At 50.0% G+C, this 15,033-nt stretch overlaps 1 protein-coding gene across 1 annotated transcript; it reads right to left on the bottom strand.

Moving 5' to 3' along the window:
• Nucleotides 1–174: 174 nt before the first annotated feature.
• On the bottom strand, nucleotides 175–13,279 carry CEP85 (centrosomal protein 85). Its single transcript, XM_069875458.1, has 14 exons — nucleotides 13,239–13,279; nucleotides 12,210–12,276; nucleotides 11,516–11,659; nucleotides 8,621–9,345; nucleotides 7,842–7,975; nucleotides 6,911–7,028; nucleotides 6,361–6,546; nucleotides 5,849–6,001; nucleotides 5,451–5,605; nucleotides 4,977–5,097; nucleotides 4,489–4,539; nucleotides 4,297–4,404; nucleotides 3,171–3,399; nucleotides 175–2,420 (listed from the first exon to the last, which is right to left on the bottom strand). The coding sequence occupies exons 1-14, from the start codon at nucleotides 13,248–13,250 to the stop codon at nucleotides 2,257–2,259; spliced, it is 2,367 nt and encodes a 788-aa protein (XP_069731559.1). The 5' UTR covers nucleotides 13,251–13,279; the 3' UTR covers nucleotides 175–2,256.
• Between the last annotated feature and the right edge of the window lie 1,754 nt (nucleotides 13,280–15,033).

Below are 15,033 nucleotides of genomic sequence, written 5' to 3' on the forward strand. Positions count from 1 at the left end.
CCCATATTCCATCTCTCATATTCCATCCCCTACCCCTATCCCACCTCCCCTATCCCCCCTCTTCCACCCCCCACCCCCTCTTCCACCCCCTATCCCATCCCCTCTTCCATCTCCTCTCCCCTCAGACCCCGACCGCTATCCCGGCTCCCCCCAGGCGCGGCCGCTTTGCACGCGTGGAGCAGAGCGGTTTTATTTGAGACTCAAAAAATTCAATACAAAGAGAGGCCGGTACAAACCCCAACAGAGCCCAACGAGGGCAGGACACACAGAGAAGCGGGAGAGACACGACTGGGAACGCGGGAGCGAGTGGGAATGTGGGACTGGGGGAGGACAAAGTCCTGCTGGCCTCGTCTGGGAGAGGGGGCTCTGCAGCCCCCAGTGCCCCCCACACCCTGAGCTGCAGGCATCGACCCTCAGGCCAGCGCTGCAAGATATTTCTCTTCCCCGGCTGCTGGGCCAGGGTGGGTTCTGCCCTCGACACCCTTTGCAGAGGCAGCAAGCAAACGTGTCCCCGCATGATGTCTGGGAACACTTCTGCTCACACCCCTGGAGAATGTAGGGAAAGGGAGGGCGGCACCAACCAGCACCCCAGGAACTTGTGGGACAGAGCAGCTTCCGCAGCTGGTGCCGCTCTGCATCCCAGAGCTCCCAGGAGCCAGGAGAAACGGCTCCAAGAAAGAGCCTCAGCCCACATTTAACTTGGTACTTTGGCACCGGCAGCCTGGGAAAAGAAACACCCAGAGCTGCAACATCCCAGGCAGCATGAAAAGTGGAAAAGCGGAAAGAGCAGGGGAGAAGGCCGGCAAACACCACTGCGCTCCCTTCCCCGCGCCACGGGACAGCAAACCGGCTAACAACAAGACAGATTTGGTCTTAAGTTTTAACACAAAGGAATAACAGAAGCATTTCTCCCAAACGGCAGGCTCGCAGCCCCAACGCGAACCAAGCACAGCTCAACAGTTTCAGCAGTATTTCTCTCTTACAGAACCAATTCTTACCTTGCTCTTAACTTGAGCTGAAAACAAGAACATTCCAATCTCAGTGTTGTCACAAGCAAACCCTCAGCACCGTAAAGTCACCAATAAGCTTAAGGAGGGTTGTGACAAAGTGAACTGCATCGCGTGCTGATTTATTTAGAAATCCCATTCTTTAGCAGAGGAGCAGGGAGCTCCCAGAGAACGAGGGGCAGGGCTACAACAAAGCCTGAGCGGTCGCTGCCTTCAAGCACCAAGAAGAGCTCTCTGATCCGGCCACACCATCCTGCTGTGTTAAGACCAGAAAGGTTTCTCCCTGTCGAGCCAAGCAGCAGCATCTCCCTGCTGGCCTGCAGCAGGGGCCCCCGGGGCACAGAGGCTTTCCGAGGCTCTGGAAAGGCCTACAGATATTCCAGGCTCTCTGGGACTGTTCCTGATGGCTCTAAGGGCTGCTACAAGAAACAGCAGTGCCTCACCCTGCCAGCAGATGCATTAGGGAGGAAGCAGCGTGGAGACAGGACGTTTCTCTAGCATTAAGGCACTTGGGCATCAATCCACTTCCTCTGCAGCCTGAATCACACCCACACTCAGCACTTGTTTTAGGGGATAAAAAGATCTAAGGCTTCTGGGGATAACAGTGCCCCAGAGGGAGCGTTTTCTGTTCGTGCTAGCTCTTGTTGGCTACTGAAAGATCCTGGGTCCATTCACCTGAGGAAAGCAGGTCCTGCTCCATGAATGCCTATGGAAGCATCCAAGGAGCCTGCAGCACCCTGGTGTGATGAGCAGCAGTACAGCCAGCAGACCTGCTCGCCTGCAAAGGCCACAGCTACCCCCTGAACACCCTGATAATCCTCTGGTCTTACTGGTCACACAGGATCTGCACAGAGAACGTATCAGAAAGGCCAGGGCATATACTTTCTTTTAGCAATGATTTTCACGGTCACATTTGCATGTTCAGCATCTGACATGCCTGAAAGGCAATTCAGACTTCATCTCCCAGCGTCAGAGACCACACCAGTTCCAGCAAACACAGCATAAACACATTCCACAAGATCAAAGCTACTGCAAAGCCCGACAATGAAGCCCTGAACGATTCCAGCTAGCCAGTCAGCAGCTAAACACTCCTGGCAACAAACCTCCTGACTCCCCGTGGATTGGATAAGTCACACATCTTGTACCCGAGCAAGGGGATGGTAAAGTGCTTAATAGGTTGAGTAGCAGGAGCACAAGGCTCCCAAGGGTTTCAAGTCTTCATTTCCAGTCTTACTTTGGGGAGTGTTCTTTACTGGGTGATACAGTTGTCTCCCATGTCCTGAGCGTATCTGTCAGATATTGCCGTCCTCAAGTCCTCCACCTCTTTGTGAAGCTGTTTTACCTCCACCAGTTTCTTTGTCAGTCCATCGGGGCTCAGCAAGTCGTCCCTCTCCTTCGCAGAGTGCGGCACAGCTGTGGGGTCAGAGAAGGGAGGCACCTCACATGCGATTCTGACCGAGGATCACACACATTTGCAAGTGAGCCACAAAAACCAAACACACATTTGCAGTAGGGGTACCACTGAACATAGTTATTACAGAACGCACCTTTAGAGCTAGCTAACCACAAGAAAAAGGTTCAGAATTCCAAAACATGAGACACTTCCATGCTACACTATATCATAGAATCACCAGGTTGGAAAAGGCCCACCGGATCATCGAGTCAGTTTGGGTTAGAATGGACCTTAAAGACCACCCAGTTCCAACTCTTTCAGCTTAAAATCATTCCCCCTCATCGTATCCCTGCACTCCCTGATAGAGAACTCACGTGGGGTCTCATGAGAGCAGAGTAGAGGGGACAAATCCCCTTCCTCACCCTGCTGGTCCCATTGCTTTGGAGGCAGTCCAGGACATGGTTGGCTTTCTGGGCTGCAAGCACACTTTACCAGCTCACGTTTCGCTTCTCACCCACCAGGACCCCCAAAGTCCTTCTCCTCAGGGCTGCTCCCAATTGATTCTCCACCCAGCCTGTGTTTTTCGCTTGGGACTGTTCCAGCCTAGGGGCAGGACATTGCACTTGGCTTTGTTGAACTTCAGGAGGTTCAGACAGCCCCACCAATCAAGCCTGTCCAGCTCTGACTGGATGGCAGATATATGAATTATTGAATATTGCTGCAGCACAGGAACCCAAAGGGTTTTTTCTTCTATCACTTCACATACTTACAGCGAATGCCCAGGAGCAGAGAGAGGTTGGGATCCTTGCCCTGAGCCCTCTGAGTGACAATGCTGTAGACAGACTGCAGATCCTGCAGACAACTGGCCAGCTCGCTGTGCAGCTCCTGGGCGAGCCGGGCTGTCTCTGCAGGCAGCGGCTGGGTTGTTAGCTCTGCCTGCCGGAGCTGTTCCTGAAGGGTCAGGTTCTTCTCAATTAGATCCTGGTTCTGCACTGAAAGCTGAACAAACGGAGGCAGCAGATTAGTGGCCACTGGGTACAGAAACAGAATCACAGAATCATAGAATCACCAGGTTGGAAGAGACCCACCAGATCATTGAGTCCAACCATTCCCATCAAACACTAAACCATGTTCCTCAGCGCCTCGTCCACCCGTCCCTTAAACCCCTCCAGGGAAGGGGACTCAACCCCCTCCCTGGGCAGCCTCTGCCACTGCCCAATCACCCTTTCTGGGAAAATTTTTTCCTAATGTTCAGCCTGAACCTCCCCTGGTGGAGCTTGAGGCCATTCCCTCTCGTCCTGTCCCCTGTCACTTGGGAGAAGAGCCCAGCTCCCTCCTCTCCACAACCTCCTTTCAGGGAGTTGGAGAGAGCAATGAGGTCTCCCCTCAGCCTCCTCTTCTCCAGGCTAAACACCCCCAGCTCTCTCAGCTGTTCCAAATTAACACAACTGCTCAATGATGACAGGAGCACTGAGGGCAGGAGGAGCAACAAAAAACGCTTCCAGGAGGTTGTGCACCATCCACTCACCCCAACACTGGCCATCCCTTCCTTCAAGGGCTGCCAATGTGCTTGGCTTCCTTCAGGCTTGAGACTGGGGCTCAGCCCAGCCCTTCAGCCAGAGCTGCAAGTGGAGTTTGGACTCCTGCTTGCTGCCTTGCTGCCCCCCGCTGGCAAACCCAGCACCCTCCACCACAACTCACAGCCCTCGCTGAAGCTCCGGAGGCAGGAACTGCTTCTCTCCTGTTTTGAGCAGAGAAGAGCTCCTTTCAGAGCACTGACAAGCAGGAAGCAGGAGAGGTTGTGCTGCTGACTGCAAATTAGGGGCCTTGCTAAAAGACAACCCATTGTTCATTCAACTGCTATGCTCGAGCAACTCTAAACGCTCCCGCTCTGACCTCTTTCACAGCGGTCCGGAGCTGCTGCAGCACATTTTCTCTTCTCATCGCCTCCTCTTTCAAAGCTTGGCTTGTTCCCTCTTCCTGGGCCACTTGCTCTTCTAAGGTCTGGAACAGACCATGAGAAAGCAGTAAGTCTAAGTCAATTCACAGCAGATTCAGGTTCTAGGTCCCTCCGCAGTCACCTCTCACCTTTACTTGCAAGGAGAGCTGCTCCATCTTCTTCTGCTGCTTGTTCGCAATCTGAAATCAAAAGCAGAAGCATAAGAACTGGCCACATAGACTCAGTAATACCATCAGGATGTCTCCTCCAGTAGGACAGCAGCCCCTCTCCTCCTCTTTTCCATCCACTAACTGCTTTAACCGTTGCCTCTGCTGGTAGTGGACTTGGATTCCCTGATAAAAGGCACCAGTAGAAGTATCAGCTAAAAACAGACTGGAGAAGTTGCATTCTTGCAGTTTTCCTTTCCCCTCTTCTGCATTTGGCAACTTCTCCCCAGTGTTACTATAGGAGTGCATGGTTATCACACCAGGAACAGCTTTAAAACCCTTCAGTTCGGAATTCCAGAAACTGCTTCAGTGCAGCCTTGATTGCATATGAATGTAAAAATCCTTGATTTCATTTTAATACCTTCAGTGGAAGGAAAAATGTGCGATTCCCAGTTGGGACAGCCCGTTACCTTCCTGAGGCAGTCGCATTCTTTCTTCAGAGAGTCATTTTCTATTTTCTGTCTCTCCACATCCTGGGCAGGGGGTCCTCTCTCTGCGTTCTTTACACACTGCTGCACTTTGTCCTGCAAGCTGAGATTAGCAGAACATCATGGGAAACAGAGCTTTATTTGGGTGTTTCCCTCACTAAACAATAAGAGGTGGTGAATGATTTTCACATCAGGCACCAGCGTTGCCCTTTTGGCACGGCAGGTTGCAAAGTGCAAGGCCTGTGAAGGACAGAGCCCCCCTCCCTGGACACAGCCCACCCTCCACTCCTGGAAAATGGAATTTGAACACGGTGTTTTGGCTCACATAATCATCACAAACCCACAGTAATTTGGTTCTGACAGGTGAGACAGAGGCTGTGCTGAATCACCACTATTCTAGTGCAGCAATTACTTCAGCGCTAAGATGAAGTGTATTTGAATCCTCCAGATTTTTACCTGCGCACAGTGGAAAGAAGCTCCAGCTCCTTGTGTTTTTGTGTTTCTAGCTGCATCTCTTGCTCCCTGAAGGCAGCCCGGACATCTCCAAGCTCTGTTTCCAGTGCCAGCACTGTTTCCTGCATAGCAGTTCTCTTCAATTCAGATTCCTTCAGCTGCAACGAAGACCATCACAACGCTCCAGAGACCTTCCAGAGGTTTCACCGTATTTCAACTACACTCACAGTGCAGATTTTCACTACCAATACGGCAATTCTCAGCTATAGCTCAGAACATTCCTCCTCCAAAAACACCAAACCACAACTTCCCTCGGGCAGCTGCCCAGGGGATTATCTGCAGCTGTAGAAGAACCACTTGAGTATCTAAAGAGCTATCATCACACTCAGAGAAAGTTTTACCTTCTGACTCTGCTTCTGGTGGTCCTCAAGGGTTGGAAGATCAGCAAGGTATCGTTCCAGGGTCTCGATTCTCTGTTGTCTCTCTCTGTTTTGTTCAGATTCCTTCTGGCATTTCTTTTTAAGGTTATTAATGTGTTTGTCTCTTCCCTTTACCTACAGGAACAGTTATATGCAAGTTTAAATTATACAATTTCTTGTCAATTCTTCAGTCCTCTGTAAGCACACTCATCTAACTATTTCCTATCGCACCCAACATCAAAATACAAGATCTTCTTAACTCAGCAGCACTTCTGCTCACCTAGCTAAAGACAGGCTGCTTCTCTGGTCAAAAGATGAGTTACCGAAATAGTCCTAACTGCAGGAGGAAGGGCTTTTGCTTAGAAACCAAAGAATTGTATAAGGAGATCAGAAAATACCCACAGTAACACACTGACACTGAAAATTTCCACTTAGGCAGGATGGACTTCTTGAAGAAAAAACACCTCCCCATCTCTAGAGCAATGGGATCATACCCTTTCCTCCTGTTTCTTTAATTCCTCTGCATGTTTCTGCATAGTTTCCTTCAGTGACTCCCGAATCAGCTTTGCATCCACCTCTGCAGCAGCCAGTTTTCTCTCCAATTCAATCTTTTCCTTACTGAGAGATTCAGTCTTCTCCGCGAACTGCGCTCGAAGAAACGTGTTCTCCCGCTGCAGCTCCTGCAAACAGAGACAGGCTATGAATTTCGTTTGGTTACGACCTGGCACTAAGCAGCTGGGCTGTCTCAGAGCTGTTTTCTCAGCCCTCCTCATTCCCAACCACCATTAAGCTCATATTAGACACTGCAGTATCTGAAATAGCACTTGTCAGTGCTGTCAGGCGTTTGTATCACTCGCACAGCTTCTAAACAAACCATAGTACTTCAAGGCTCAAAGTCCCAGTCACAGAAGAGCTCCGAGATATCAGGGACCCCACTCAAAGTTGCTCTGCAGAGCTCTCCTACTCAGGAAACCCCTATTGAGAAGCAGTAGGGCCACAGGATTAAATATCTATTTCTTACTGAACTTCATTACACCCAATTACCTGCATTCTCAACATGTAGACATCTCCGTAGGATGCTGGACAGCCAAGCAGGGCATTGTGAACCTGCATTTCACTTTCACGGACCTTCTGCTCCAACTGGGATATGTGTTGTCTTTGTCTGTCAAAACAAAAATCCCACATAATGCACTGTTTTCAAACACAGACCTTGTTTTCAGTGTTAGTAGAGAGAAATGAGACAAAAACAGTGCCACCACAACTCTAATGCTCCATATAGAGACACATAAAGACGACTCTGCGGAGAAATCTGAAAGTTGTCCATTCTGACTTTTTTTGACAATTGGTATTAACTTTTCTTCCCTTCCCTATTTTCAAAGCCTCCTCCCAGCAACGATAATAGATAAAACGCGTAAGCCAAGAGGATCCAGCTTGGCTGTGGAGCTTACAAGTAAAACAAAGAGACAGCAGAGGACTCAAAATGAGCAAGCAGAAAAAGTATTTACAGTCCAAATGCTGACGGTAGTTTTCACTAGGACCTAATTTTTCAAAAAGCTTATGGACCACAAATTAGTGTTAAGTGTGAGAGGTGGTGCTTGCCAGTCCAAACTCACAAAGAACAAACATGAAATAAAGGCATCAAAGAGCTCCCAGAAAGACCTCATGCAAAAAGGCAGTAGTTTTCACATTCCAGATAATCATGGCATAAATCTTAATCCTTTATAAAACACACAAAAGCATATGCAAAACTGATTTATCCTTCAGGATCACCATTCTACTTCACACTGGAAGGTGAGGAGAGCTAATGAAAAAAATTAGGCTCTTCTCAAAGGTCGTTGTGTTGTTCCTTGCAATAAAAAGGCTCAGTTGGGTAAAAAGGATTCCGAAGAGCTTTCCTTGGTATTTTCAAACCCCTGCCTTTCCAAAAGGAAATGCACTGGAGTCTTTAAGCTACACATCGGTATCAAACTCCCACCTGTCAATGAGAAGCTCTTTCTCCTTGAGTAGGTTTTCATTGGAGTTCAGGATATTGATCCACTGGGCCGGATCAGGCGTAGACAGCGAAGGAGAATACACCGAGGGATGGTGGCAGGCGCCTCCATTTTGTACCTGGAAGAAGAGACAAAACGAAGGAGAGAGAGGTTTGTGCTCCACAGAGGTAATTGCAACACTGCTAGGGCTATTTTGCACACTGTGTGCTCATCTGCATGCCAGGACATGGCTATTTCAGTCTCTGTTGATGTCCAAGACCAAGTAACTTTGCCCAAGCACAACTGGAGATTAACAAATAATTTTAGATCACTGTGCTACCCCGCTGGAAACAATTTGTCCCCATTAGGGTATGGCTGGTGGGAGGCAATAAACAAAGTGTTTCCCTCTAATAAACAGCAACTAATTTTATGTATCTTTTCAAAAAATGTTTTTCTAGGAGACAGATACTCTAGATACAGAACCGAATTATTCAAAAACAATAAGAAATTCCTGGCATGCTTTTTCTTTGCAGTTTCTAGTGGACAGGATATTTCTCTTGATGTGAACCATTGTGCAATGCTGTAACATAATACAGGGACACTCTCCATAAACAGTATGTCAAACGATACCTGTGACACAACATTCTGTAAGAACAGATCATTAAGAGGCTTCCAGGGCAAGACAGGGAATGAGACATTTTCCCCCTTGCCTCATAAGTCTGGGACAATGATTCACAACCAAAGAGACAGGAAAGGTTTCAAACTCACGCAAGAAGCTCCCTACCTGCATTTGCTCTATTTGCAATCGCACTTTCTCCAGTTGTTGTTTCCAAGCACTGAGCTCGCAGACCCTCTCGTGCGGATGGAGCGTGCAGGCTTCTTGCATCCACGGTCGAGAGGAAGGGGTTACAGAGTTTGAAAAGAAACTGTTGGCCTGGAGTCCCGCTTGCATCGGTCTGCTCCCGCTCAGCCATGCTCCATCCTGGGACTCGGAGGCTCCGTTGGCCCCTGCCACTTGCTTACTCTCTGGCAGCACCTTATAATGGTCCTTTCCTGCCTCAGCTGTCCCAGAGTTTGGATTGAACTTCTGGAACCTGTGGAGCGGGTCAGTACACACAGTATCCGGAAAGAGAGACTGGTTAAGGGTGTGCTCAATGGCAGGGGTGTCAAACTTCAATGCATCTTCTGTTCTCATGTGATCAGAAACAGGATGCCAGCACTGCTCAAAACCGTTTTCCCCCGATGTCCCATAGAGACGCAAGAGATCCCTGGGTGGCACCTGAGACGACTTCCCGGCATTGAAGTCTCCATTTCGCATGAGCCCTGGGTGTTCAGAAGCAGATCCCAGCATAGCAGTTTTTGAAGCACTCTGCGAACAGCCCTGGTCTCCCGCAGAGCACAGCTTGGAAGGCGAGGCACCCAACGTAGAAGGCATAACATGGGCTGTGGGGATGGTCACTTGGGTTTTGATGGGCTGGAATGAGGAACCGTTACTGGAATTGCAAGAGCCTGGGGCAAAAAAGAAGGATGCTTGGATTATAGTCCCGAAAATATTCCAACACAGCCACTCCACTACTGAACTTCATGAAATATTTTTAAGAAGTGGTTCTTTTCCCCCCCAGACACGTCCTCCAAAGAAGCAGCAGTGGAACTAACGCACAACTAAGTCCCCCCACACTACAACCTGCTGACATTTTCCTACTACCATAAGCCACAGGGAAAAATCCAAGTTTAGTTCAGTACACATTGTTAATCCTTTGTTTTTAAGCTGTGCTAGTATAAACTTAAAATCAACAAGGTTACTTTTCCACAGGTTTAAAAGTCAAGTTGTTTAAACTGAATAAAAAGCCTGAAACTTACTCAGCTGAACACTGAGACCTGGATTCGGTTCTGCCCGTCCCACAGCTCAGCGGCTCTGAACTGTAACCAAAGCTAACTGGAGCCTTCGCTAAGCCCATGATGAGCTTCGAACATAGCTAGATCACCAAGCAGTTAACCTCCGCACTCCTCCAGGACGCTGCAGCAAAAGAGCTTTTTCTAGAGGTTAAAGTAATGGCTCTCTCCTTATTGCTACAGGAAATGAGACTGAGCGCAGCGCACGCAGCCCACCGTGAGCCTGCCCTGTCAGACGGGCACCAAACCTGGCTACGTGGAAATACAGGGTTATTCTTAGCAACTCTCAGATTTCAATACAGGGACAGCAAGAGCTGAGAAAGGCGGACAGTGAAGTGCCTGTTCCTAGTCCTGATACATTGTGTGTCGCCGTAATTCCAGGTTTCTCCCAGCTACGTAAACTTGTTTTCTTCATGGGTTTGGCTTAAGGCCCATCCCCACATGATGTTTCTTTAACCCAGGACTGCAAGGTCACTCTTGCACCCTTGTAACCTCAAAGCATTGCTGCAAGAAGGAAGAAAAGGTTACCTTTTGAACAGGACCAAAACTAGATTCTGCAGAGACCATCAAACTGCAGGAAAACCATCACAATAAAAGCAGAAGAACCTCTCCTTAAAAAATAAGCAGGAGGGGAAGAAAACACCTCGGATGTGACTTGGCTGTGCCACGGAACTCCAGAGAACACCATGCTACCCAGCAGTCACAAGCACGTTCCCCTTGGCAAAGAGAGAAGGGACAGTACCAGTTCCTTTCACAGCCCCTATATTTACACCCCAGTGTCGCTACCGGGAACTCAAGTTCTCAGCACGCGACGTGCGGTTGCTGCAATCAGTTCCTTGAGTGTGCTAAGGGTCATCACAATATTTCTGACTAATGTTCTGGCCCGAAAGTCAGCGCACTCCAGCCAACTGCCAGTGCCACAACTCAGCCTTGGCTCTTACAAACGAGGCTGCAACATCACAAATGTTCAGGAGGGCAATTTCCAAAAGAGCTATCGGTATCTCCCCTGCCCTCAGCGTGTAACTGGATGTTTTATTATCCTGAGAGGTCAGACACGACACTTTAACACATGCTTAAGCAATATTTCTAGCAGTATTTCCACAAGCCAGACTTTAAAGCCTTCATTTCAACTCACACTATTAAGATCTATAGCTCGTTCAAAAGGCTCAGGGCAGCCTGCGAAACACATAAATGTCTGAAGTGCATTGTTTTAAAGAACAACACGAACTCCCTCAGTGCTGAAAGGAGAATTGGTGAATCCATACTGGTTTATGTTGCTTTGATGGATGAAGGTGAAAGTGCAGGTGGGAAGGATGGCTGGGACAAACAATTCCACAGAACGTGCCTCAGCTGAGGGCGAGGCTCAGCATTCCACAGAGAGGTGCAGACAGCTCTGGGCACCAGGGAGACCTGTGCACAAAGACCCACTGATCTGGAGTCTCTAGAGGCACTTGCAAATTATTTCTTAACAAAAATCGTGCACAGACTTGCTGACAAATCACTTGGTCAACATGAATCAAAGTAACCCTTTCAGTCAGTTAAAATCGCTTACTACAGGCAGAAGATAACCAAACCAGCTTCAAGAAACAGCAAGTCCCTTAATCTTTTATATTTTAGACAGCAGATCTCTGTACTGAGGCAGTGGCTTTGAAATAATCCCCAATCATCATTAAAGATTCTGCTCTCCCCGAGTTTTATCTCTAGGGTTCAGTAATATCAGGTTATTTAAAGCTTGTCAATCTCAGAAAACATAAAATCTTTGGTTGCTACGGTGTGATCCCATCACCTTCAGTGCTGTCTGAGCAGGAGGTCCCAATGCCCCCATCCCTGCTGTCGGCCGCACTTGGACAGCGGCTCTGGAACTTCACAGACAACACGGGCGTTTTCCAGTCAGTCTCCAAGAAATTACTCCTCTGACTGGTGCTTGGCTCTGCAGAGAAAAAGCCAGGGACATTTATGTTTTAGTCAGACTGAAAAGTTTTTCAATCCACCTAATTAAGCCATATCTAATTCCCCCTGCTATGAAAAGCGAAGCCAACCCTTTCTTGACTCCCTATATCATTGCTAAAGAGATCTCTTTTGCAAAGGGAAATGGCCACAAGCACAAGGAAGTCAAATACCATCAGGAGACGGAAAATCAATCTTATATTCTCATCAATAAGTTGGGTGATACTACATCCAGCTGACACCCTGGTATTCAGACTAAAGAGCAGTAGCAACAGCACACAGCAGGCTGCTTAAATTAAAAGACACATTTTTGAATTAACAACTCTTCCAGATTTATCAGTTATCTCTCAGGAGAGGCTTGTTATCAAATGATTCTCTACCTTTGCATACCCATGCAATCGTTAATTATTAAGATATTGCTTTATTTAATAAAAATGTTTGGTACAGAACTCCTCTCAGGGCGATGCGTCTCCTCAGAAAAACTGAAACAGGACCTGACGGCAGCAGGGCTTTAAAGAAAGGACTGTCCTTACCTGATGGACTGTTTGGCTGGAGCGTCAGGTCTGAATGCTTCTCAAGAGCAGCCATCTTATAAGTGAGCTTCAGAGAAACAAATAAAAATCATATTTTAAAATCAGCACAAACCAAACCACGTTCCCCCTAACAAAGCGAAGGGCACACACTCGTCATTGAGTAACACAATATTTCATTTTAAATTAGCATCTCCTCCCAAGTGGATTTGTTTCTTCCCTGCAGCAACAGAGGTGATACTTAAACAGCCCTTGCAGTTACTGTAGGTTTTCTTCACGCCTGAGAAATGAGGAGAGTTCCTGTTTGCAACATTCTCCAGGTATGCAGGAGCTCAGCAGCGCCTTTCGATTGGGGTGTGTGCTATCCCCATCGCAGTTATTTATAGAGCATCAGTCACCATGGTACCTACATGCTAGGTTTCTGTCTTCAGGGGAAATTTTTAGTCTCTACAAAGTCTTGACTCCAAACCCGTTTGTTCCTGCCCTCTGCAGAGGTCACTGAGCAACTACACACAGAGACACAGCCATTCAAAACTTAGCATTGCTGTCCCACAAATGGCAACTGTTATCTATCCAGAGCTTTGGTTTAATTTAACTGCTTATCTGAGTACTTCAGGCAGTGAATTCCCTGCTTCTGATGATGCCAGTATAGTTTACAGCTCTTGGGCCTTAGTGTGGAAATTCCAGGCCTCCCACCTCTCCCCCAATCACATACTAAATCCTCAGTTACCAGCTTTTCCAGATTTTTACTGAACTGATTCAAAGAGCTCATGGGGACCATTAATTTGACAAAGTAGGGTAGACATTGAGAATACAGTAGGATATATAATAAACCAGAAGCAGGATTTCAGTCAGACAGCAGAGAAGCACAACACTTTTAGCTAAAAGTAGTGTGTATTACGTTTAATTTAGGTATGTGTCTGAAATTCCCCAGTGTAAATCTCAGTCTCCAGCGCTACAGACAGTTATAATAGTGAAATTCAAGCACGTGCTCTTGAAATAAAATAGACAAAGCAGTCAAAGCGTTCCTACCTCACTCAGCATCACCCCTCTCAGATGCACCCACCCCTTCCCTGAGGGGCTGTGGATGCTGAAGCCCGAGGGGCTGGGGAGGAGGGGGAATCCAGGCTCTAAGAGGCTTGGGGATGTGGTGGTCCCTGAGGGGCTGGCGGGAGGTCTGGAGCCTGAGGGACTAGGGAATGTGGTGGTCCCTGAAGGGTGGAGGAGTCCAATACCTGAGGAGCTGGAGGTGCAGCTTCTAAGGTGGGATGCGGTGGTCCTTGAGGAGCTAGAAGGTGGGTGGAGGTCACCTAAGGGGTTGGAGTAAGGAAGGGGGATCCCCGAGGGGAGCAGAAGCAGTTCCTGAGAGGCTGGGAGGAGGATAGGGGGTGTCTGAGGGGTTGGGGCAGGGAAGGAGGGGTCCCTGAGAGGCTGGAGGGGAGCAGGGGCAGTTCCTGAAGGGCTGAGGGCCAAGATCCTGTTCCTGAGGGACCAGGATGTAGCAGGGACAATTTCTGAGGGGCTTCAGGCCTGGTTCCCGCGGAGCTGGGAGCGCCTAAGAGGCTGGGGTAGGGAAGGAAAAGGGGCCCTGCAAGGTGGAGGGGCCAGGTCCCTGTGGGACTGGGGGATATGGTGGTGCCTGAGGCACTGGGTGGGGGGAAGAAGAGGTCGCTGAGGGGCTAGGGGGAGCAGGAGCAGCTCCTGAGGAGCTTGGGAGGAGGCTGGGGGCACCTCAGAGAGTGGGATAGGGAAGGAGTGGGACCCTGAGAGGAGGAGGGACCTAGTCCCTGAGGGATGTGGTGGTTTCTGGGGGCTGGGAGGTCAGTGGGGCGGCGCCTGAGGGGATGGGAAGGAGCAGTGGCAGTTCCTGAAGGACTAGAGGGAGGATAGGTGGCACCCAAGAGGCTGGGATGGGGAAGGAGGGGTCCCTGAGAGGTGGAGGGGCCTGGCCCCTGTGAGGCTGGGAGATGTGGTAGTGCCCAAGAGGAGGCAGGGGGACGCCTGAGAAGCTGGGGTGAGGGAAGCAGTAGTCCCTGAGGGGCTATAGATGCGGTCCCTAAGAGGCTGGAGGATGTGGTGGTGCCTGAGGGGCTGGGAGGAGGACTGGGGACGCCTAAGGGGCTGGTGAAGAAGGGGTCCCTAAGAGGAAGAAGTTCCTGAGGCGCTTGGTTGGGGGCGAGGGGAGGAATAAGGGCAGTTCCTGAAGGATTGAGGAGGATGTGGGGCGCCTGAGGGGCTGGAGTGGGGAAGGAGGGGCCCCTGAGAGGCTGGGGGTGGGGAGCAGTGGTCCCCGAGGAGCTGGGACGCCTGAGGGGCTGGAGAGGGTCCCTCAGAGACGGAGGGGCCGGTCCCTACGGGGCCGGGGGGCGCCTGAGGGGCTGCGGTGGGGAAGGGCGGGTCCCAAGGGGCCGGGGAGCTTCCCGGGACGGAGAAGAAGAGAGAGGAGGGATAGTTTCCCCATCGGAAGCCCAGGAAAAGCCCAAGCCCACCCCTCACCTGCCCCGCCGCCCGCGCGGCCCCGCGCGCCGCGACCGTTACCGCCGCGAGGCCTCGCCCACTCCCGGCCCCTCGACCAATGGGGAGCGTTAGCCACGCCCCCTCATGCCCTCGCAGCCAATGGGAAGCGTTGGCTACGCCCCCTACCAACACCGCAGCCAATGAGGAGCGCTGGCCACGCCCCCTCCCGGCCCCGCGGCCAATGGGGAGTCCCCGCCCCTCGCCCATTGGTTCGCCCAGCGCAGACGGCGGCTTCGGGCGGAGGAAAAGTGTCCGCGGGCGGCACCCGTAGGGCGCGGCTGGGAAGAAAGTAGTCCCTGCCCTTCCTCCC

The sequence above is a fragment of the Phaenicophaeus curvirostris genome, chromosome 23 (genome assembly GCF_032191515.1).
Source record: "Phaenicophaeus curvirostris isolate KB17595 chromosome 23, BPBGC_Pcur_1.0, whole genome shotgun sequence".
In the NCBI taxonomy this organism is placed as follows: domain Eukaryota; kingdom Metazoa; phylum Chordata; class Aves; order Cuculiformes; family Cuculidae; genus Phaenicophaeus; species Phaenicophaeus curvirostris.

What these genes read in the sequence shown, in the direction of transcription:
- CEP85 (XM_069875458.1), bottom strand. An exon ending in CCAGCCAAACAGTCCATCAG is followed by an intron (nt 11,660 to 12,209) that starts GTAAGGACAGTC and finishes TTTTCTCTGCAG; the next exon opens with AGCCAAGCACCAGTCAGAGG. An exon ending in TCTGCTCCTGGGCATTCGCT is followed by an intron (nt 2,421 to 3,170) that starts GTAAGTATGTGA and finishes CTGACCCCACAG; the next exon opens with CTGTGCCGCACTCTGCGAAG.